This window comes from Zychaea mexicana (assembly GCF_025766255.1).
Source record: "Zychaea mexicana strain RSA 1403 chromosome Unknown BDB00scaffold_109, whole genome shotgun sequence".
Taxonomy (NCBI): Eukaryota; Fungi; Mucoromycota; class Mucoromycetes; order Mucorales; family Lichtheimiaceae; genus Zychaea; species Zychaea mexicana.
The window spans coordinates 91,953-114,161 of record NW_026516772.1 but is presented as its reverse complement, the minus strand read 5'-3'; the positions used below and the strand labels follow the sequence as shown (position 1 = coordinate 114,161).

Below are 22,209 nucleotides of genomic sequence, written 5' to 3'. Positions count from 1 at the left end.
ACGGAACCAAAATGTTCCGGGTAATGCCACTCACTCATGGGGGAGTGGGGGCTGGAATACGTTCCTCTTTTTAACCTATTTTACGGCCCATTGAAGGATCCGAGGGAAGAATTTCTCTCAAGAAGTTTATTTTTTGAAAGAGGCTTTGGGTTGCATTTGCATGAAAAACGGTGTATCTTTTGTGTTTCCCCGGGCTAAGCGTACAAGAACGACGCGGGAATCAAAGCCCCAAATCCGATTTTATGACAAAGCGGCGGTTAGGGCGGTGCGTGAGCGGGGCTCAGTCAATTAGCATGTATGTATGTACTCAAGGAGTACAAAAACGACAGTGGGTAGTTTGCGGATCACGAATTCTGAAGGCCCAGCCAATGTAATCGCCCCTTTAAGAGAGCTGGCGCGTGTGTTCCCTCACTCTCTCTCCCTCTCTGTGTGTGTGTGTATAAAGCCTCCATTCCGGATTCTACGTCTCCCTTTTTTCTTTTTTTCTCTCTTTTTTTTTTTCCCCCTTCTCGTTCGATCATCGCTTCACAACATGTCCAATTATCAATACCCTCCTCCACCCCAAGGTCAATACTATGCACCTCCTCCCGGTGGTGACCAGTACGGCGGCGGCTATGGCGCTCCTCCACCCGGTGGCGGTTACTACCAGCCCACGTGAGTAGTTGCTTCAAGATGATAGAGGATGAGGATGAGGATATTACAGACAGGACACACAGGGAGACCCCCTTTAAAGAGGAGAAGCTCATCATGTAACAACACCACTAACTAGCGATGATTGCCTATAGTCCTCCTCCTCAGACCGTAATTGTCCAGCAGCCCCAACAACAACAATCGGGTGCCGATGACTGCTGCTGTGCCTGGTAAGTGTTTTCTTTTTCGAAAGAGACAAAGGTGGTGATGGGTGTGAAGGCAGAGGAGAGAGAAGGGGATAGCTTAAAATAGGGTTGTGCTGGTTATCATATGTGTGATTTTTTCTGACTCAGATATTTGTGTAATACTAGCTTGGCCGGTATGTGCGTCTGCTGTGCGTTGGATGCACTATGTTAGTAGCAGCAGTAGAAGCGACCGATATACATTGTCCATCATCCCATTACAGCAACGGCAACAGCAACAAAAGAAACAAAAAAAGATGAAGGTACCTCTTCTCCATACGAGTGCCTGCTCTTTATCTATACTACTACTTGGCTCTTTCTCTTCGTCACCATCCAATCCACCAACTTTAATACCAAAGCGGCATCACACACACACACACCTTTTCTCCTTCCCCCTCTTTCCTTGTACCAGCTATAATCTCTTTTATATTAAAATCTCAACTCTCCTTGATGATTGTTCAATTTCGAATAAACTTTCGTTACATTTCACTTTCAAAAACAACAACAACAACAACAACAACAACAGGCGTGGCTGAACAAGGTCAGTACGATGGTCCAGGTACACCAGTTGTCAAATAGGGTAGGTTGGACAAATTTCTTTGTTTTACAAGAACTTCTGTAAGTAGTAATGTGGCACACCAACAACGAACCGCAAGAAGCTTGGCATTCAGATTGTTCATCTTCTTCCGCTCGCTGCTTCTTTCTTTGTCACACAATAGTCCACATGGTCAATCTTATTATTGTAGTATAGTCCGGAAGAAAACATGCCGATGAACATGTGTTGTGCGCCTCTTGTCGATTATTGCTTTAGCTTATTGACGCCATCCATAGGAGAGAGAAAGAAAAGGAGGATTTCCTACGAAGCGATGGCACCATTATCACAAGCCAGCCGGATATCATGTCTCTCCTAATTTTTATTGTTCTCTTGTCTGGGTAAACAAAAGAAACAGCGCTGGGTTGGACAGGCGTGACAGGTTTCTAATCTTTTAGCATACACATCTCCTGCTGCTGCACGATGATGGCAAAATGCAAATGGTGACATGACGACCGTTCACAAGTACTCAGATTAAGTTTGCCACAGTATTTCCCAGTACACTTCAGAAAACGAGCGTCAGCTTGAAAAGCCCATCATGTGCATGTATTGGTTATTGCAATTGGTCCTCTCAGGTTATCATATTGACAAGAATAGAGCAAAGAAAAAAAAAGTAAGGCTTAACAATGGATATAACTTTGTGGCTGTACTTTCCATTATGTAATTTTGCAGCTAGGCGTTACAGGGAAAAGACTCCTTTGCTGTTCATATTCTGGTATAGCGTGTATGCGCCACGTAGTATGCTAGCAGTAGTATCAATAGCATTAATAGGCATTTTACAGGTGCTGCGTTGCTCACTCAAACCTACATCATCTGATCATTACTAAAAATGCTTTTCCGTTTATACCGACGGCAAGCAGCTGCTGGGCGGCGCTCTCTTTTCTATGTCTGTGGATTAGAACGGCGATCAAAAACAAGGAAACAATAATGCGTAGCGGTTGTCTGTTTCTGAATGATAAATCTCTACCCAGCGGCAGCGGATTGATCTCCCTATAATGATGCCATAGGATCAAGCGTACGCTGTAAATTTGGTTTGACATATCTTTATATCACGCGTAGAACATAATTTTATCCGGGTCAGTCGAAAACGCTCAAAGACGATGTGTAATGTTCCAATGTTGATAGCTGTGTATGCTACAAGATTAATATGTATTTCGAGGTTTTGAGCTTTACAAATGACAATATTGTACAAAACAAAGCCGAAATGAATTCAGTCAGCGGTAATACAGTATGATGCAGAGATATTTTCTAAAGAGACATTTTACGAACGATGTATTGGTCTTTTAGCTGTATGTAAAAGTTCTCCGTGTGTATTCTTGTAAAGTGTAATTCAACAGAGGCCATCAATAAACTAGGTCTTTTTTCTCAAATAGTGATCTTTTATTTGAGTACATATATATCCAAGAGAACGTTTTCAGTTTTAAACCATCTCTATTACTTACGTTGAGTTTTGCCTATCAATGGAAGAAAAAGAGCTCAGTTTTTCAATTGAACAAGTTACTATAGAAAGAATAGCAGTAAATAATTCAAAATGTATTAATGCTAAATAAGATACTACACTTCAAAAATATGGTTGCGGCTAGCCAAACAAAACGCTGCCTACTGTATTTAATGAAGGAGTTTTCTAATGGTCGACGCCTTTGGCATCCAAATTGTCAAGGATTATTGTCGAAATACAAGTTTCGACCACCAAATCAAAAGGATCACTCGCACTAGTCACCCGGAGAAACTCTCGTACGTACTTCATATGTACTTACTTTGCGCTGTACTTACTCACCATGCTAATTGTGCTACGCATCCTACTGGCAACACAGTATCCAACCGGTGAAGCTCTTTTTTGACGGAGACGATACAAAAGTGCCGAGGTTCATCCTTTTACAGTTTTTTCTAATTCCCATGCTACTCCATCAGAATGTAAACAATGAGATATAATTTCGAGTGAGCGATGCTTACTGCCACTCTGTATTCTAGACTGTTGATAGAACAAAAAGTATTTTACAAAAGAGATATGATTCTTCTAGATGGTGACTTTATCGACTGTAACATTAAATATGTACCAAAGCAACAAGCGAGGAATCTGATAGGACGCTATCAGGACCAACATGCGGCGACCTACGCGAGATATCACTCCGTTACAGTAGTAGCCCAATCAGCTCACCGGAGAACATCCTACAAGCCGACCTTACTTATTCGTGTATCTAACATGCAAGTCCTTCCGGGAGTCGATGTGGAAGATGACTATTATTGCACCATATCGTACTCGTAAAACCAGTCGGGGGATATCATCAAGAAAAAAAATAGAATGGCGATAACGAGGACTATATTTAAGTAGATCAAGGAAAGCACCTAACCATTGACAGTCCCGCAGGAAGGAATGGAAACATAAAAACAAGTCCAGAGGGAGTCAAAGGGTCAGTTTTACGCCGACAATACCGTTGGTCACGTTTACTCAACTCGTTCAACGAATATGCTTGGATTTTGGCGTGCGCTACATTTGGTATGACCAGCTGTGCAACAATCAAGATAATCCTGAAAAGAAAAAGCGAGAAATACAACAGATGCACTGTGCCTTTAAAAACTCGTTTTTTACCATTTGTGTGGTCCCTGAATGACTCGTCACTCGTAGCAGGGGACAAAGATGGCGATGGGGGATATATTTAACCATGTTAACACCCATCGACTTTAGCATTTATACAGAATGGGCTCGATGCGCTTGGACACTCAAAGAAATTACCGTGTCCCAAGCATCGATATACTGTGCTGAACGTTCACATGTGGTCGGATAGCATTGACTCCGGACCAACAGCGGCTTTATACTATCACCACTAAAGGTTTAGCATTCCCTCATATAAACATCTGTCACAATAGAATGTACATGCTTGAAAACGTTGAGATGATCAGCACCTACAGCACTTTACCACGGGCACCGACGTTAAAGTACCAAAGAGCACGACCGTATATTTTCTTATGCCAACACATTGCCAGAAACCATGCGCTGAATAAGCTTCAGCTATGACCAGCCCATATGCGACCTCATGGCTCCGAAGGTTCTATAGCGCCCTTGTCAAGATAAATTTTCGGATTTTGCTCTTTGGTATCGATTACTATTCTGACAATCGAGGCATGGATGTACGTAGAGAATTCGCTGCCGGACTGCCATCATGGACCGGCATGACCAACTCGGACATGCCTCAGCTAGTCATGGAGGACCTAGCACCTGTACCGCCGCTTCCTAGCTACACTATCAAGGACGACACATCAATCCAGATAACGTGCCGCTGCATCTCGCACATTTTTGGAAACAAGATGAGCATATTGTTTGCTGCTTCGCATGGTCCAGCACAAGCAGAAGACGGAAAAGCATCAACAGCAACAGCAACAACGGCCGCTCAATGAAGGTCACTTTACTGCTGGTACTATGTCTTTAATAATTACTACTACTACATTCTTGGTATGCGTGGAATAGCCATCGAAACCGCTCAGTAACAACCCTAGCCAACGCTCATCTGTGGTGGGGCTTTACGATTACAAGAGACGCTTCGGCTCCTCGTACTAAAGAATACGGAGAGCAAGAACTCAACGCAATGTAGTAGTAACGGCAACAATGCGAAAGCACCACTATCACCACCATTCAAACAACAACATCAAAAAATTGCTACCAAAGATGATGCTGGTGAAACTGTGGAGTATATGTCGCTGACCGGAAAAGCAGATACCTTGTCAACAATTATTGGAACGAGCTTTTTGTTCTTTACGAAAACTGTTTTAATCAGCAGTATCTCCGACGAGCTCATTATTATGTATGTCCTCTGAAGAAGCGAAGGAAAAAGAACGACGGTTCATAGTACAAATGGTTGATATTTAATGTCATTTTAAAAGCTTTAACATATGTTTTTTGTACAAATATCTACTTCTCGAATTGGCCAATATTGAAGTCGAACAAAGCTTTATAACTAAATAAGCTTGTAGTTATAACAAGAAGGATTAATGAAGATGTGATGCCCTTTATAATGTGCTTGACTCAGTGGTTGTCAGTTGGTCATCAGTGTTTTACTTTGTGCGATATTTCGAAAAAGAACCTACCACAAGAAAGTGTACAAAAATGTTATAGATTTATTACATATTCGACTGTTCGTTACGCAATCATATTGCCAGAAAAGCAAGCGGCGCAGTCCTACCATCTTTGGCTTAAGATGGTATACTTTGACGGCACGTCTGATGTCCCCAAGAGATTCTTTTTTCTACTCACATATTTTATACTTGGAACGATCATGATTATGATTGTTACTTGTTTGGCATGCATTATCGAATAAGTTAATTGGAACCTATGATAATAAACTGCTTTTGTTTTCTTCAGGTTGATATGGAACAACATGTCAAGAGTCAAAGCAAGTCTTACTTGAACGAGAGGATAGGTTTTATCAAATGGTGAGGTTTATGATGTTTGACCTAATCCTCTTGTCTGACCATTCAATGACTATTAGCTGGAAAGACGTACGTGGTATACACTTGTGCGAATATTAGTTCAAGTTGGTAATGGCGAAGGAGGAAGCATGAACAACAAAAGGAGCATTAAAGTTTGTAAAAAATGTAGCAGAAAGCCAATACGGGGCCTTACGAAGTTTAATTTGACAGGGGGTTGCAATTTTATCTCTTACGACGAAAGACCTGTCAAAAATTTTGAAACGTTGTAATTCTTTTATCATTTACAGTCATCTCTCTCTGTCTCTCTCGCATGTAGAAAATACATGCTACAGTTTGCACCATAAAAAACAAATAAATGAAACGTTCTTTTTGTAATATATGTATCTTCTGCAATATCAAGGTACTTCATTTTTGACCGTTATAAAACACTCTGCATGTATTCAATCAAAGCAATTCGCTGCAAAAGATGACGGCGAGCGGAAACGGCCATACCGAGATTGACACCGCCACAAACGATACTATGGATTCCTTTTGCGATAATATACACCTGATACTTTTTCTCTCACTTACATAACTATGGCGCAGTAAACGCATCTTGACATATATAATGGCTAAAGAATACAGCCGCTTGCACAACTGCTGTATTAATAAGCAAGACCTGCATGAGTATGTTGACGTCCGGGAAATGTTTATTCCCGGCAGTAAGTTACACACCACAATCATTCTCCGACACCGCTATGCAATATATAAACGTACTAAAACAATTCTTTTCTCTTTTCGTTGATCGTTTTAAATAACTGAAGAAAGATGGTGGGACTTCGAGAACTCGGAAAAACCAAAGTGAAACTGAATCCTCTTGGTCTGGGCTGCATGGGGTGAGTAAAGTATATATAACGTGCCCATGAGAATAGCAGGGTAACAGCAGCACAAGCTAACAACAAGTTTACATTTCAAAAAAAATCAAGTATGTGTGATGGTGTTTACGGAGCTGCAGACGATGAAGAAAGTACTCGCACATTAAATCGAGCTTTGGAGCTTGGGTATGTAGCACTTGATTCATATATACGCTGACGTGGGAAGAGAAGTTTGAAATACAGTGACAATGTTATTTCTACCGGAATACGTCCAAAAAGAAGGAGCTCAACTTAGATGTGCTCCTCTCTTATTGTAGATGTACATTTTGGGATACTGCCGACATGTATGGGGTCGGACAGAACGAAAGGTTCTTGAGCGAAACGGTAAAGAAGAACCGCGATAAAGTGTTCATCTGCACCAAATTCGGCAATGTCCGTGACCCCGAAACCGGTGCCTTTCTGCGCGTCGATGGTACACCAGAATACGTTCGCAAAGCTTGTGATGCTAGTTTGAAACGTCTCGGCATAGACACTATCGATTTGTATTATCAGCACCGCGTTGATAAAAATACGTAAGCTTCCTGCAATTTTTGCTCGCTTTCTTTTCACTTACAAGCTAGTTTATCCTCCTTTCGCTCACACATCCCATTTACTGTATATGATATGCTGCGCTGATAATAGTCCTATCGAAGAAACAGTAAAAGCAATGGCAGAGCTGGTCAAGGAAGGCAAGGTCCGATACTTGGGATTGTCAGAATGCAGTGCTGAAACGCTCCGTCGTGCATACAAGGTCCATCCGATCGCCGCTGTCCAAATCGAATATTCACCTTGGTATCTTGGCATCGAACAGAATGGCTTGCTTAATGCGGCTCGCGAACTCGGTGTAAGCATCGTTGCATAGTAAGTGGTTGCTTCTACATAGTATTAGTGCAATAATACGCGTGTGCGATAAACTCTATCTTGGACAAACGAGCTATTACTTATTCGATTATAAACTATCGTAGCTCGCCTCTGGGTCGTGGGTTTTTGACCGGTGCCGTCAAATCGTTGGACGATCTTCCAAAGGACGATTACCGTCGACAAGCACCACGCTTCTTCCCCGAAAACTTTCAAAAGAACCTGGACTTGGTCAAGAGAATCGAAGAGCTTGCGGCTAAGAAGGGTGTGACGCCAAGTGAATATGTGCTTGCATGGGTGTTGGCCCAGGGCGAAGACTTCTTCGTCATCCCAGGCACGAAGAAGGTCAAATATCTCGAGAAGAATGTGAATGGCGGTAAGTTGGACTTAACCAAAGAGGAGGAAGCTGAAATGCGGGCTGCGATTGAAGCAGCAGCTCCTCAGGGTGATCGATATGCTGCACATTTCATGGCCTCAGTGGAAGACAGATAAAGTACACCCGCCCTTTTTTCCATTATCTTTATTATCTTCCGACCTTTTTTTACACAAATTATGCATAAAAATGAGTGCGTCAATGAATTTGTTGCTTTTTACTTCCAACGTTACATCTCAATATCATACGTTGCTAATATCAAAAAGCGTATGCATGGCAATGGATAAGTGCTCAGCGCGTTCAAAGATATATCGCTTCCGAGCCCACCAGCTGGCAGCAATGATTGTATTTGGAATTCCTGCGGGGTTTTCCATGTTTGCACAACAGCCGAAGGAGAAAAATGTAGCATGACGACATTTTATTATGGATGCTAGAGTGGCTTCCTTTAAATACCCCTCAGTCATAAAGAAACATCGTTTGAAACTCACAAGTCACCAGTTGATGTTAATAGGTATCATCAATCAATTTATTATAAACTACGGATATGTGCTATCACAGTGGGAAAATTGCATTGTCACTTACATGTCTTATCCGCTGCTACCCGCACAACGGGAATATTCCGAGAAGCTGGAACCGTTTCTTCTCAATAATCGCCGTTTGCGGAAGGCGGCTTACGCGGGTTGCGAGTAGTATGCCAACCTTGGAAGCAAAACAATCCGTCATAGGGCTTTGAAAACATGGATGTCCGCAGCTTACAAGGCACAAATGTCGATTATTTGCCACGAATAGCGATTGGCGGCACAGCCTATTAGTGGAACATGTCTATAAACGAATCTACTCTAAGCCAGCTGTGAAAAGATACAACGCGGCTCCAAATATTCACGACAAGATTGTGTGCAATCCTGGGTCATTTAATGAAACTTTGGGCGTAACGTAATTTGTCGTCTATAATACATTTGTGTGTAATACTTGATGAGCGTTAAAGATTGCATTTAGTTCTTTATTTTGAAAAGTTTCAGCGACAGGTGTAACTGGAGCTCCATGCTACATTTAGCTGATATAGACCCCAGCTTAGCACTGGACGATCTTAAATGCTATCACTTCATTAAAGGATAACGCATGAGGATGTGCAATTATTTATTGGATAAACCATGTTTCTACTGTTTCAAGCGGGTTTTGTTTTTTGGGTATGTTTGCGTTATTGTTGTTTCAAGTATAATTACATTGGTGTTGGAAGATCATATCAATCTATTAGAATTACAATGATTCTTTGTACTGGTCTCTTCTGGTTGTGCAATAACACAGCCATAGCAGGACCGTATATTTTTTAATGACACTTCTTTTTCATACGCATATTTTGAGTGTGTTGCTTGTAAACCAAAGAGAGCGCACAACAGTTTAGATCGCCATTCTGATCATGAAAGCTACAAAGATCACCGTTCGAGTAACAGCTTTCGTCGATACAAGCGGAACGCTGTATTGGATACAACAAGTGAGCCGATGACTAGAACGGTCAAAAAGAACTGGTGGGTTTCCGCAAACCAAACACGATTAGTTCATATAACAGTATAAACCTTCTACCTCTTTAATCACAGCTGTCACATCTTTCTTCACTTGTTTTCCTTACCAAAGTCTTATATGATATTGGTTCCACAAAACTATTGAGAATCTCGGCAGCCATCTCTGCGGAAACCTTGCTCCTTATAGTTGTCCCAAATAAGTTCAGTGGGTTAGATCAACAAAGCAGATTGCATTCTTATATAAGAAACAGTGTCTTTTTTTTTCCTACCTTGTTATAAGCAGAGGATCCCGATTTTTACATGCTTCCCAAAAGTTGCATTTTTCCTCCATAGCCGGCACACGCGTTGACGGATCGCAATGGTTGATACCATAGTTCCGATTACATAATGCAATCTCATCCAAAATAGCTAATGCATAATATAGACACCCAAACATCAGAGCTCTTTCTCCGTTATCCACAAGCTCCTGTCGCTAGATTTACCTGCAGTGTATTCTTCAGTCTTGATCCGAAAATCATGCCGTAAAGTCCACAATACCATGAAAAGGATATAGAGTATTAAAACCGTAAGCGATGTATTAAAAATAAACTGTAGCCAGTTGATCATTGCCATGGAAACTGCCTGATGTCGAGCATAAATGACGTGGTGATCGCCTTCGCCATTATTATTATAATTATTTGATATGCTGCTGGGTGATGACGACAATGTTGACCATAGTGAAGATTTACTGTGGCTATTATTGTTGCCGCCACAATTGTTTTTCGTCGTAGAATCCGTCGTCGTCATGACATTTTGTAGTCGTCCCTGCTCAGCCCGTTTCCGAAATCGATGGGAAAGTGCTGCAGGACTCCATTTATGGTTGCTATTGCGTTGTGAATCGAACGATGCGTCGAGCTGATTTTGATCAAATAGCTTTTGACCGGGTAAAAGTGGTGGTGCGAAGGTAAAAGGAAACTTTTCAGGAATGGTGTTATTGTCCGGCAAAGGACCTAAAGACACGTTCTTTTTGCCATAAGCTTGATACTTCTCATTATGATGAGCTTACTTAATCTAAGGTACATACGTTTTTTGCCTAACAACTTGCTTTCGTTCTCTTTAGCCATGTCATTGGATTTTTTGTGCGACAAGATAAAAGAGCAAAGAGCAGGATTCGGAGACAAACTCAGAATATTGTTCCTGCGAATTATAATAACTTTACTTTTGTATATTACTACTGTGTAGGCAAAACAAATTAGCAGAACAGTAAAGCTTTTTCCCCCAAAATAGCGATGCATTACCATAGGACACTTATATGAGACGCAGATGATGATACGAAAGAGACGAAAGACGCTGCAAATGTTGTATTCTTTCTCGACCATCACTAGGCACTCTGTGGTGCGAACGACGATACAATGTTATGCTAAATCGGCATGTTCATTTCATGAGGGTGTGGTTGGCCTACGAAAATCGCTGTCAATGTATTTTGGCGTCAATACCGAAAGCAACAGTGAGTACAATCTTCTTATCCTTGCAAGCTAATATCGCTCCTTGATATCAATTTAATGTGATTTACTAAATTCTTAATGTATGTAATGCCAGCATCACCATAACCCTGTTCTTTTTTGTACTGACATCCTTCTGGTAGATATGTGTGTATACAATATTTTCAGGGGACGTATTGCTCCAAAAGAATATAATGTGCGAATATATCCATGAAAAATCACACACTTATTTGCTCACTGTAAGTAGCCTTTGATTTCCTGTTACGAATAAGTTTCTTAGCATTATTCCACGTATATATGGGCAATTGAAACATCTATAGGTGCAATTTCTGCACAGTGATACTCTGCAGCTTCTCTTAACATAGGTTAAGCGAAGCGCAGTATCACGTAATACTACCTGACACCTAACCAACGCCCAATTCTTCACCCGATTTACATTGTATTCTTACTATTACAAGTAGAAGACGATGCTTTATGGCTCTCGCGGCTTGCTATTTAAAAGGATTTCTATAGATCAGATCACCAATGATACTATTGAATTTCAACGAGGCTAACTGGTTTACCGTCGATGATCGACATATTATATGTCATGAAGTACAGCAATCAAAGGAGCTGAAAAGAAAACATTCACGTATTCTATCAAATCGGCTGCTACTGTTGAGAAGAGTACCTCAAGAAAAAGAGCGTACTATAGAAATGACGAAAGATGCACACAGGCGACGAAAGAATGAAGAGTCAGCTTCGTGCTGTTTCTGCAGCCGATGTTGTCCATACTGCTAGTCTTTTTTTCTTCGGTTTTATCTTTTGAAATTCGCATGTCATGTAAATAAAATACTTTGGTTATGCGGTCCACATGGGTCATCATTTTTGCCAAACTTCTGATTTCTTAGCGTGAACGACCACGCCGTTCTCTTCCTATTGTTGTGCCTTTTTCTCCAAGTAACAATCAAACAGAAAAGATATGTTAAAGTCATTTCTACGAGTACATAGCATGCGCTAGATGGTTGCTTATGTGTATGCGAAACAACATGTTGAAGGAGAGTTGTACCACGAAGTAACATGTTGCTCCGGGTTTATGTTTGATTATCCAAGTGGCATTATCTGTGTCCCTTATGTCATAGAAGAGCGTATTACTGTTTGTGTACTTTGCTATGAAAATCCAATCTTGTTGATGCATACTATGTGTCCTAGGTTAATTACAGCTTTGCTATGCACCCTTGCTTTCGGCCGTTTGCTCATAATGGTTGCCATGGCTACTACAAGTTAAAGAAGAACTAATATCGTAAATATGCTATGCCCTATGATTTTCGCACATCGTATATCGCCATCATAAGGTCATAGCCGCTTCAAAAAGGAACAGGTCCTCAGGTAAAATAAAATAAGCGACAGTTTCCAATTAGGAAGAGGTATAGCATGCGCCGGAGAGGAAGCTGGAATCACAAGTTAAGCCCTTTTCTTCCCTCATCATGATATATCATAATTACCCCATTCTACCACTCATATAAAAGCAACACATTAAGCTGCTTCATGTGAGACAAAAAACCCGCAACAAAGCAACATTGCGAATCAAAAAATTGGTTCCACAACGACAAAGCACCAGTGCCAAGCGTAGTTGACGTTTTATTATATGCGGACGACGCCCTACAGGAACGCTCATATGGTCCCGAAAGAGTGCACGGTGAGGATAGCAGCGGGCATAATTCCAATGCCACACAATGAGGAAAAGCTGTCACAAATTCTTCTATCATGCACCCAGCGAACCTTTCCGTCCCCTTTTCGTTACACTATTACTGTTCGGGCCCTTATTCCTCAGAATCACACATACACCACATACAGCACACGCATTTAAATGGCTGATCAAAAAATCCTGGAAAAGGAGCAAACCTTTGCATCCTTTGACTTTGATCCTCGACTGTCGCGAGCCATAGCTCAACTGGAATTCACACACCCAACGCTTGTTCAAGCCAAGGCCATTCCGCTTGCACTTGCTGGTAAAGACATTCTGGCTCGTGCTCGGACAGGCAGTGGTAAAACAGCCGCATTTGCCTTACCTATCATTCAAAAACTTCTACAATCGAAAGAGGTAAACATACACAACTTACGTTTTGTTTTTTGGTGGTGAACGAAAACTGATCGATTCGAGCATATTATAGGATCCAGAACAACAACAACAAGCATCAAGCAAAGCTTTGATCTTGGTACCTACTCGAGAATTAGCGCAACAAGTTACGAAACACATTCAAAAACTTTCAGTATATGCCAAAGATCTGGTGCGCGTGGTAAATCTGGCCGGGCAAATGGCGCCTCAACTTCAACGGTAAGGAAGTTTTTTATTTAATTTTACTATTTATGTTGACAACTAAAATCATATTTATGCTACATGAATTAGACCAATGCTAGCTGAAAAGCCAGATATTGTTGTTTCTACACCAAGCAAAGTCCTTGCTCATTTAGAGGCTGAGGTAAAAGAGAAATTAATAGATGGGCTTTACAGTCTAGTTCAATGTGTGTATTTTGTCGAGACTCAATCAAACCTGCTTCGCCCTTGATAGAACATGGTGTTACGAGAATCATTAGAAACATTGGTTATTGATGAAGCCGATCTCGTTCTGTCGTTTGGTTACGAACAAGATGTCCGCAAAATCCTCACGTACTTGCCCAAGATATACCAGAGCTTCCTCATGTCAGCTACATTTACACAAGACATTGAAAACCTTAAGCAACTCGTGTTACGGAAACCGGCCATTCTTCGCCTTGAAGAAGAGGAGGACGAAAACGATTATTTGACCCAATACATGATCACGTAGAGTATCAGGACACCAATGGAAGATGGGGAGGAGTTATTTCATGTGAGAGAGAGAGAAAAAGAGAGGAAAAATGCTAACAATGTCAGGAAAACATAGATGTTCCGAGTTTGAAAAGTTCTTGTACACATTTGTCATTATCAAGTTACGGTTGATCCGAGGCAAACTTATTCTGTTCGTCAACGACATTGATCGATGCTACAAGCTCAAGTTGTTTTTGGAACAGTTTTCGATCCGGTCGTGCGTATTAAATTCAGAACTTCCGCTCAACTCACGATACCATATTGTCGAGGAGTTCAACCGTGGTATCTATGATTACTTGATTGCGTCTGACGAGTCAACGTTGAAGGGTGAAATGGACAGTGAGGATGAAATGAGTGACGAGGAAGACGAAGACGAGCAGCAAAAGACCAAGAAGAACAGCAAGAAGAAACAACAGGGCGATAAAGAATACGGAGTGTCGCGCGGTATTGATTTCAAGGGCGCAGCAGCGGTGATCAATTTCGATTTCCCAAAGTCTGCCAAAGCATATACCCACCGCGTGGGTCGTACAGCTCGGGGCGGACAACAAGGCATTGCGTTGTCATTTGTGGTGACCAAAGAAAAAGCCCAACAGCTCGACAGGGACATTGCACGAAGCGTGAGTCGAGGCCGTAACATTGCGGACGACACAGTCTATGGCCGAGTCGAGAAACAACAAAAGGCCAAGGGAGGCGAACTAAAACCTTACTCGTTTGAAAAGAAAAACGTGGACGGCTTCAAGTACCGTGTGCAAGACGCACTCAAGCAGGTGAACAAGGCGGCGATCCAAGAAGCCAGAATTATGGAAATCAAACGCGAGATTATGAATTCGGAAAAGCTCAAGATGCATTTTGAGGACAAGCCCAAGGATCTCGAGTTTTTGAGACATGATCAGGCTGTGAAACCAGCCTTAGTCAAGGAACATCTCAAGCATATTCCGTCGTACTTGATGCCCCGTGTGACCAAACCCGTTGGACAATCGTCGCGTAGCAATGATAACGTTCCGTTCCATAGTGACAAAAAGCGAAAGAAGGCGCAGAATGGCAAAGGAGGCAATAAGGTTTGTTATTGTTATGAACTCCATAGATAGTACATTCAAGAAAAGCTAATCCAATGCCATATTCCATTTTTAGAAACGGAAAGGAAATCCACTCAAAGTGATTAAGCGACGATAGAGAGAGGAGGAGTGGGGGTAAAAAGCAGGATTTAATATTATTATTATCATTAACAAAGTCATTATTTCAATAATCATCGTGTGTACACATTTTCACATTTCTGCATGTTGCATTTTTCATTATTAAACAAAACTACTACTGTTACGAGCTAATTATTATGTACAATTTCTCTTTCTTATTAAAAATAAATGAAGGCTGCTCTTTTCTTCTAAAGTACAAACATACGGAAAAGAAAAGAAGGGAGGGGAGAAAGAACAGGGCGTTGGGGATCATGGTGGCGTGCTATGTGCAAGAAAGTTGGCGATGGCTAACCGCCCTTTATCGGTGCCACTGGATGGCGCTGCTGATGACGATGATGGCAAAGGTGGTATCAAAAATGCATAATTGTTATTGCTGTTGCTGTTGCTGTGGGCACCATGTGTTGTAGCGGCAGCAACAAGAGAAGGGGATAAAGAGAACGGGGGAGGAGCAGGTGGAAAAGAAGGGGCATCAGCCGCAGAAGAAGTAGCAGCAAAGGAGGCTGTTATCGTCGTGGTCGGTTGTTGCTTGTAGTATTCAATGTTGGTAGGGTGCGTGATGGATGCAATGCTGAGGTTTAACGCGGCCTTATCTCTCTCGATGACGGGTTGCTTATCTTGACTCGTTTGACTCCTACTACCAGGATCAGTGCCGAGATTACTACTACTAGAACTACTGCTGGCGGCGTCAGCGACTGCGTTTGCAGCAACAGAAGAGAGCGGCATTTTGTAATACTTGTCTGATGCGCGGGTATACGAATGTTCTTTTCGTGTCACGATTTTAACGCCTTGATTGGCAAACGCTCGCGAAAGCGGTGTTGATTCTAGACGGATTGCGGGGTAAGCAGTATATCGTATATAGCAGATCAGGGTGCCGGATAGAAAGATCCTATTGCACTTACCAGTCATGCCTGGAAACTGCATAGAAGGTGTAGAGAACGTAAAAGAATCATAATTTGTTAGAAACAGAACTGCGGGCGGTGTGTGTCACAAGAAATTCTACCTTTTTGGCTGTGTACACGGTGAACGGAACCGAAAATACTTCTGCGCTCACAGTCGTGCTCATAGTGAACGGGTCGCTGTTGACGTTGAGTTCATTCCGTACCATCCATGATGAAACGAACGTGTGTGGAGGGGAGGGTGGGTGGATGGATGCAAAGAGGGGTGGGGAGGGAGGGTGCAAAAGGGGAGCGTCAATGCGTGTCCGGTGGTCGGGGATATTATAAAGAGTATAAAATTGAAACAATTTGTTTCTCCATGGTTAGCGCCTATAAGAATCTCCGGAGAGGTGAGGTTGTATGGAAAAGCGGTAAAGACAAGAAGAAGTACTAGCATTTACCCCGCAGCCAAATCCATAAACATGAATTTCAGAGTGAACCTGCCGTCGGTCCGCACGGAAAGATCATGGAACACAAAATATGTGCCCGACTCGTTACGTTCGTTGACAAGATGGGATGCGTTGGCGGTGAGCGATCCGGTGAGGTTGCGGACCGACTTGGGCTGTCGAAGCGAAATGATCTTTTCCTCCACCGGGTTGTTGTCGTCGACTCGCTTGCGCTTCGAGTCGGGTGGGACGGAGGACGGCAAGTAAACGACGCTGCGCTTTTCCTTTTTGTCTTCGCAATACAGGTCGCAGTGCACCACGTAAAGCTTTGAGTCTGCATTTCTACAATCATTTATAGTGTTGGATGACAATCATGGTTCATGAAGGTATCAAGAAGAGGTGGGGTAATAGATGCAGGTGCGTTATTTTTTGCGGATGAGCTTTTCTGTCGATGCATTAATCAAGAAAAGAAATAGTGGGCCTGGATGCATTACGTTTCTTTTATCATGGCGCCGTCTGGTGCAACAGTAAACAATTGCAAGATGATAGGAGGATCAATCAGCCGCCGATCCTTTTCACCGAATCCACAGCATCGCGCATGGATGGGTTGCTGCACCACGACTACATGTCCAAGAAAGAGCTTTAGCGGATCCATCCGACTCGACCCGACAGATCTATTTTGCGGTAGACCGGTTAATTGCATGCTTACCAAGCTCATAATGCGTGCCGCTGCGACTTGGCCTGGACAGTCCAAGCGGCGGCGGTACTCGGTAGGGCATCATTTCTTGTCTTGCGCTATACTTTTTGCACGACGTCGCTAATGGCAGTGCTACGGACTAAATGGCAATGAAGGGATTTTGTGAATGACGACAGAATGGACTATCTGACGAGGCAGAATGTCAAAGAAACAGCGTTTTGAAGAAAGAGAAAAGGAGAGAGGCGAAGAAAGAAAAGAAAGAAAGAGAAGAGCAAAAAGAAAAAGCAGGAAGGAAGGGGGGGTGGGGCAAACTCTGTCACTTTATTTGCGAAAACGGAATTTTAATTGGGCTTGCACCGAGTCTCTGGAGCCCACAGGATGATTGCGTAAAGGCAGGGCGTGCCCCTTCTCTCTCTCCCACCTGGGATCCTGCTTTAGTGTGGACCATGCCAAAAAAGTTAACGAAACAGAAGCATCCTGGCAAACGTTCTAAGCTGTTTTTGTGTGCGTCCCGATATCCTGATTGAGCTTATGTAACTGTTGAAGGAGACGCTAAAAGAACATATGTCTCAGAAAAGCGTGGGTTGCTGTTGGATGATAGTCACGCCGGTCCGGTCTACTCCACTCCATCCAAGTCCTTTCCGAAGCGATGGGGTGGGGGGAGGGGGAGGGGGGAGGGGGGAGAGGAAGCCAGGTTCTATGGCTTTGGACGATGCCCGATGATGTAATCTTGGAGAGTTTGGGACGCAGAGCTTTTTATGGGCATGCATCACGTGTGTGTGGAATAAGAGAGAAAGAGAGAGAGACCCAGCCGTAAGGCAACGCCATACAAAACAGGGGGTTGGTTGGTTGGTTGGTTGGTTGGTTCTAGAGGGAGATGCAACAAAGAAGTGCTGTGCTGTGGGGGTGGGCATGCGCACTCTCTCACACTTTGTGGATGCTACCAAACAAAGGTCAGATGACGAAAGTAGGGTCTCTTTTTTCGTCCATTCTGTCGAGAGAATTGCATCTTGCACCAAAAAGGGGGAACGGGTGGGGCGGGCAAGGCCTAAAAAGAAAAGGAAAGGACGATCTGCGCAGCTAAAACGGTTATGGGGACCCGACCCACTGGGCGCGCGCTGTGATTGAAAAAAGAAAAAAAATAGGTGTTCTTTTCAGCTTCCATCTGTGCGATCGACTAAAATTGTCGGGGAACTCCCCTCTTTTTCTTTTTTTGGGCTCTCCCAAAGTTCGCGCGACGAACCTTCCGGAATAAGCATCTTTTTTTTTTTTTTTTCTAAATTTTCATCCAACGATAGCACACTCTCTCAGAGAACTTGACAGTACAAAAGAGTAGATCACTGGAAGGCGTAACCTAGGTACTGTGCTTACGCGCTACATAGCAGACACCACTCCCTTGGCCACAGTGAAGCGAGTAGTAAAGTGTACTAATGTGACTGACTTATCACCAGCAAACCTTGTCGTGCAGTTGCAGCCGAGAGCCTCTGCACAGAGTAAATGTGACTCCTTTTTCTTCTTCTGCCTCTCGCCCACTTGCCCTGACTCACACGGTGCTGTGAACACTGCTACTAATACTATCAATGGGAATCCATCGAGGCAACTCCCACTTCTAGCGATGGCGTTGTTGGACCATTCGGGCCATGATCTAGTGGAGCGTGGTTTCACACAATGTCTCGGCTTTCCGTCTTCTTGTTGCTGTGTTTGTGTATTGCTCAAACGTCGGAGCACATGCATAAACAAAATCCAGATGTATGGTGCCTGATACACACACTCTTGTGCTTTAGTGCCACAAAAAGCACATTTCGGTGGTATTATATGCGTCTTTCTTTGTGTAACCATCGCATCTTGCATGGTAAGACAAAGCGTCGTCATCATTCTGCAACGCCATCAACCCGACACTCACATCATAGAATCGTAACCACAGCTCCAGCGAATTCGCTCTCTTTGTATGCTGTTATTGCTAGCCGTCCCCGCCATCATCAACCGATGCAAGAGTGAGAGCAGATACAATAAATGTACAGGCCTTCAAGTACAAGCACTCTCCTAATACACAGCTACAACCGACCACGACATCGTAGAACAGCAGCGTTCTTTTGGAGAACCCGATTGTGCGGAACACGATCTTACACTGATTGCAGATTAAGTCTAGTTTGGATTGTTCGTCGCTATTTTGGCTTTTGGTGCACGGTAAGATGAATATAAACAGTAACGCCCTTAATCATCTGCCAGCAGCTAACCTAAAGATTGGGGGTATACCGACCAGAAATGCAAGATGTTAAATACGCCATGTAATATGTTTCACAATTCGGACAATTGGCTTTTAAAGGTATACATCAGCCGTCAATGCAGACAAACAGGCGTTGGATCGTTCGTTTTTTCTGTCAAGTTACTATACTCTTATGATATAGTGTCACACCAAGCGAAGCTTGCAAAGTAATTAATTGTTTACGATAAGTTCTGTTGGTAGATGTTATTCATTCAATATGGCTAGACCTGTTTTGCTGCTGCGCGTCGTAGCACAACTGTGCCCAAATGAAGGAAAAACCTTCTGAATCAGATGATCTGTGCATATTTGTAAGATCACAATGACGCGCTCAAAATAACTTTTATTTTGCTCCGATTTAAGAAAGATACACGAATCTGTACAGCAGAAATTTAATGTACATCGATGTTTAAAGCGTGCAGCGATAATGTAAGAGCGCTATGGCTGTGATATACCTTTTTCATTGGCTGAAACAAACTCCAAACAGGTGAATAATTAGTAGCTTTTAGGATACTAGTAGTGCGACGCGTACAACTACATTTCACGGTGGTGCCCTCTTTAGACACCAGGACAATCGAGGATGGGGTTCGCGCTACTAAATAATACGCGACTTTACTCATTCGAATTACTACTGCTACTGCTGTTGTGATATGCTTGTCGAACTTCGTAACAATGCACAACTAGGCTTTTCTTTTGCTATTCTAACGCCGACTGAGTTCAATCAGACTCTGTTAACGTTCGCCGTGCTAGGCCCGATCGCGGCATGAGATGAAATCTATACACATACTGTGTATTCATATGCTCCTTGGCATCAAAGCAATTGTTGTATTTAAAAACAAAAATGACGAGCCGCCAAAAATGTCTGTTAATCAGGCATCCACATCGAAAGGCTCGGCACTATGTTGTGCGAGCTCTACTACCATGTGATATGCGGGTGTTGTTGTTGCTCTTGCTGCTGCTCGCTCTTCTTGAATCTGTTCTTGGTCACCAGCGTTGCTGCTACCGTTGTTGTTGTTGTTGACATGGCTGCTTCCTTGACTGTTGTTGTTGTGGTGGTGATGACGGTGGCGTCTATAGTTTTTTGAGTGTCGTGGACACTTTTGCCACACGATTGAACGACTGGTTGTCGCCTTAGTGGTGACAGAGTTAGTGAAAATCTCCAATTATCAATCAGCTTCCAGAGAGAGCCATCGTTAACGGATACTCAAAGACAACAGTCGCACCATGTTGACAGAGTCCAAGGATAGAGCCATTTGTCCGCTTACTGCGGCCACCCGGTGAAACCTGACTTCTTTTAACGACTTGAGATCGGATAAAACAGTTGCCAAAGCTTCATCAGGCACGTCGAAACACTAATCTAATTCCAACGTTTTGAGTCCGATGAAGCACCGCACAGCGCTATCAACGCCATTCTCTAAGTACTGGTGCTATAAAACCGTATGTAAGTCGATCGCGAATCAGCCCAGAGAGAAACGTGCTTGTCAAACAGATGTTGAAGCTCGTTTTTCATAGCACAGTGTGTGTATGTACTCAAAGTACAATCCTCGTGAGTTTGTTCGCCTTGGCCAACTGTACACGCGCTATAACGACCATGTTTTCTATATTTACACGAAATAACATTGCGTAGTTCTAAGCAGTCGCTGAGCAGTCTAAGAGAACGAGGCCCGAAAGGAGTTAAAACCGGTTTATTATGATACCAGAAGCTCTCACCTTTTGGATCAAAGTCTTGTTCTGCGTAATTATCACACAGCATGTACATTGAGCAGATGCAGTTTTTCACTTAGACATATAGGATAAAGTAATATGGGACGCGTGAGTAAAGGATCCATCCGGCTTAATGCCTCGGATAGTAGCTAATGTAAATTGCGTGATCCATATAATGCCAACTTCTCCCTTAGCCTAGTTAATCCGTGAAACACCAAGACGAGTCGGTACATGTGAGACGCCGTGTTGATCAATTACTTCTCAATTTCTTATTAAGTGAAGTAGTGGCTATTTTTACCAAGTTACATACATATATATATACAATTTGCTGTTCTATGTATACTTTGTTGTGAGTTGCTGCCATAAATATTGTGCGCTTTGAATGTATTGCAGTGTATAAGTTTGTGCGCTTGACATACACATTGGGATCACAGAATACTTACAGCTCTCGAGACAAGCACATGTGTCGATGACCACGTGGAGTGAAAAGCCATGGGAGTGTGTAGACGACCATTTAGCGAGACTGAGATATATAAGTCGTTAAAACCGATGACAAGGCCGCGGTCTATAAGCTTGTTTTTTGGTTGTAAGTCTGGATATAAATTTCCCTCTAAAAAACAGAAGCAGATTTACGTCTCTTTTTTATAGGCAGGCAATGGCTTACCCAAAATTGGGATGATCCGAGCTCTTTACCCATTTCACAGCGTTGGAATGAATCTCGCGATAGCGTCCCAATTTGCGTTTTCGCGACGTTTTCAAACGAGATCACTGGTACACGAGGACAAGATATAGCCATGTCCACTGAGGCTTGCCCGTTTGGTGAGCTCCCCCCCCCCTAGCAGTTGACGACCGTCTTCTAGAAGATTGACAAAAGAATCAGTATGTTACCCCTCATCATCCATCAAAGGAATGGGGTATCGTACTTTTGAAGTATACAGACCGCTCAATCGATACTGGCCTGGGTAGCCAATATATTTGTAAATCCGGAAAAGTAATAAAGAAAAGCGTTGCTGTACATGTGTCGAACTGCCTCCACCTGAAAACTATCCGGCGCTCCAAAGGCAGCTCAATCTCGGGCGATCTCCCAAACAGATGGGCACATCCACGTGGATTTAGGCTTTAATAGAAAGCCATTTGAAACGTTTGTAGAACAATTCTACTACTGAGTATGAGCATTACAGTATTCGGTA

At 42.8% G+C, this 22,209-nt stretch overlaps 6 protein-coding genes across 6 annotated transcripts; 4 read left to right on the top strand and 2 right to left on the bottom strand.

Moving 5' to 3' along the window:
- The first annotated feature begins 100 nt into the window (after positions 1 to 100).
- On the top strand, positions 101 to 1,739 carry BDB00DRAFT_44658 (uncharacterized protein). The gene is made up of 5 exons (XM_053117419.1): positions 101 to 654; positions 786 to 860; positions 1,051 to 1,135; positions 1,399 to 1,452; positions 1,532 to 1,739. Exons 1-5 carry the CDS (start codon positions 302 to 304, stop codon positions 1,589 to 1,591), a joined length of 627 nt encoding a protein of 208 aa, XP_052974672.1. The 5' UTR covers positions 101 to 301; the 3' UTR covers positions 1,592 to 1,739.
- Positions 1,740 to 6,680: 4,941 nt separating this feature from the next.
- BDB00DRAFT_848294 (pyridoxine 4-dehydrogenase) lies at positions 6,681 to 8,240 on the top strand. Its single transcript, XM_053125307.1, has 5 exons — positions 6,681 to 6,764; positions 6,855 to 6,929; positions 7,061 to 7,315; positions 7,425 to 7,643; positions 7,748 to 8,240. Exons 1-5 carry the CDS (start codon positions 6,697 to 6,699, stop codon positions 8,130 to 8,132), a joined length of 1,002 nt encoding a protein of 333 aa, XP_052974671.1. The 5' UTR covers positions 6,681 to 6,696; the 3' UTR covers positions 8,133 to 8,240.
- An 878-nt stretch (positions 8,241 to 9,118) lies between these two features.
- BDB00DRAFT_848291 (Di-sulfide bridge nucleocytoplasmic transport domain-containing protein) lies at positions 9,119 to 10,681 on the bottom strand. The gene is made up of 5 exons (XM_053125306.1): positions 10,602 to 10,681; positions 10,016 to 10,541; positions 9,803 to 9,941; positions 9,641 to 9,713; positions 9,119 to 9,536 (listed from the first exon to the last, which is right to left on the bottom strand). The coding sequence occupies exons 2-5, from the start codon at positions 10,317 to 10,319 to the stop codon at positions 9,447 to 9,449; spliced, it is 606 nt and encodes a 201-aa protein (XP_052974670.1). The 5' UTR covers positions 10,320 to 10,541; positions 10,602 to 10,681; the 3' UTR covers positions 9,119 to 9,446.
- Positions 10,682 to 12,863: 2,182 nt separating this feature from the next.
- Positions 12,864 to 13,136, top strand: BDB00DRAFT_772540 (P-loop containing nucleoside triphosphate hydrolase protein; the record flags this gene model as incomplete). The annotated part of the gene is made up of 1 exon (XM_053120048.1): positions 12,864 to 13,136. The coding sequence occupies one exon, from the start codon at positions 12,864 to 12,866 to the stop codon at positions 13,134 to 13,136; it is 273 nt and encodes a 90-aa protein (XP_052974669.1).
- Positions 13,137 to 13,311: 175 nt separating this feature from the next.
- Positions 13,312 to 15,087, top strand: BDB00DRAFT_884872 (P-loop containing nucleoside triphosphate hydrolase protein; the record flags this gene model as incomplete). Its single annotated transcript, XM_053128362.1, has 5 exons — positions 13,312 to 13,331; positions 13,404 to 13,476; positions 13,567 to 13,817; positions 13,918 to 14,899; positions 15,073 to 15,087. 5 exons carry the CDS (start codon positions 13,312 to 13,314, stop codon positions 15,085 to 15,087), a joined length of 1,341 nt encoding a protein of 446 aa, XP_052974668.1.
- Positions 15,088 to 15,174: 87 nt separating this feature from the next.
- Positions 15,175 to 17,352, bottom strand: BDB00DRAFT_848280 (velvet factor-domain-containing protein). The gene is made up of 6 exons (XM_053125305.1): positions 17,065 to 17,352; positions 16,850 to 16,976; positions 16,371 to 16,697; positions 16,035 to 16,110; positions 15,934 to 15,949; positions 15,175 to 15,855 (listed from the first exon to the last, which is right to left on the bottom strand). Exons 1-6 carry the CDS (start codon positions 17,135 to 17,137, stop codon positions 15,284 to 15,286), a joined length of 1,191 nt encoding a protein of 396 aa, XP_052974667.1. The 5' UTR covers positions 17,138 to 17,352; the 3' UTR covers positions 15,175 to 15,283.
- Positions 17,353 to 22,209: the final 4,857 nt, after the last annotated feature.

Bases quoted from the DNA above. Each gene is read 5' to 3' on its own strand.
- BDB00DRAFT_44658 (XM_053117419.1), top strand. From the start codon at position 302: ATGTACTCAAGGAGTACAAAAACGACAGTGGGTAGTTTGCGGATCACG. The intron at 655-785 runs GTGAGTAGTTGC...GATTGCCTATAG, and splicing joins GGCGGTTACTACCAGCCCAC to TCCTCCTCCTCAGACCGTAA. The intron at 1,453-1,531 runs GTAGGTTGGACA...AACCGCAAGAAG, and splicing joins TACACCAGTTGTCAAATAGG to CTTGGCATTCAGATTGTTCA.
- BDB00DRAFT_848294 (XM_053125307.1), top strand. From the start codon at position 6,697: ATGGTGGGACTTCGAGAACTCGGAAAAACCAAAGTGAAACTGAATCCT. The intron at 6,930-7,060 runs GTATGTAGCACT...CTCTTATTGTAG, and splicing joins AATCGAGCTTTGGAGCTTGG to ATGTACATTTTGGGATACTG. The intron at 7,644-7,747 runs GTAAGTGGTTGC...AAACTATCGTAG, and splicing joins GGTGTAAGCATCGTTGCATA to CTCGCCTCTGGGTCGTGGGT.
- BDB00DRAFT_848291 (XM_053125306.1), bottom strand. From the start codon at position 10,319: ATGACGACGACGGATTCTACGACGAAAAACAATTGTGGCGGCAACAAT. The intron at 9,714-9,802 runs GTAGGAAAAAAA...GACAACTATAAG, and splicing joins GATCCTCTGCTTATAACAAG to GAGCAAGGTTTCCGCAGAGA. The intron at 9,537-9,640 runs GTAAGGAAAACA...GAAACCCACCAG, and splicing joins CAATATCATATAAGACTTTG to TTCTTTTTGACCGTTCTAGT.
- BDB00DRAFT_848280 (XM_053125305.1), bottom strand. From the start codon at position 17,137: ATGATGCCCTACCGAGTACCGCCGCCGCTTGGACTGTCCAGGCCAAGT. The intron at 16,698-16,849 runs GTAATGCATCCA...AAATGATTGTAG, and splicing joins GGCGCCATGATAAAAGAAAC to AAATGCAGACTCAAAGCTTT. The intron at 16,111-16,370 runs GTAAATGCTAGT...CAACGTCAACAG, and splicing joins TTTATGGATTTGGCTGCGGG to CGACCCGTTCACTATGAGCA.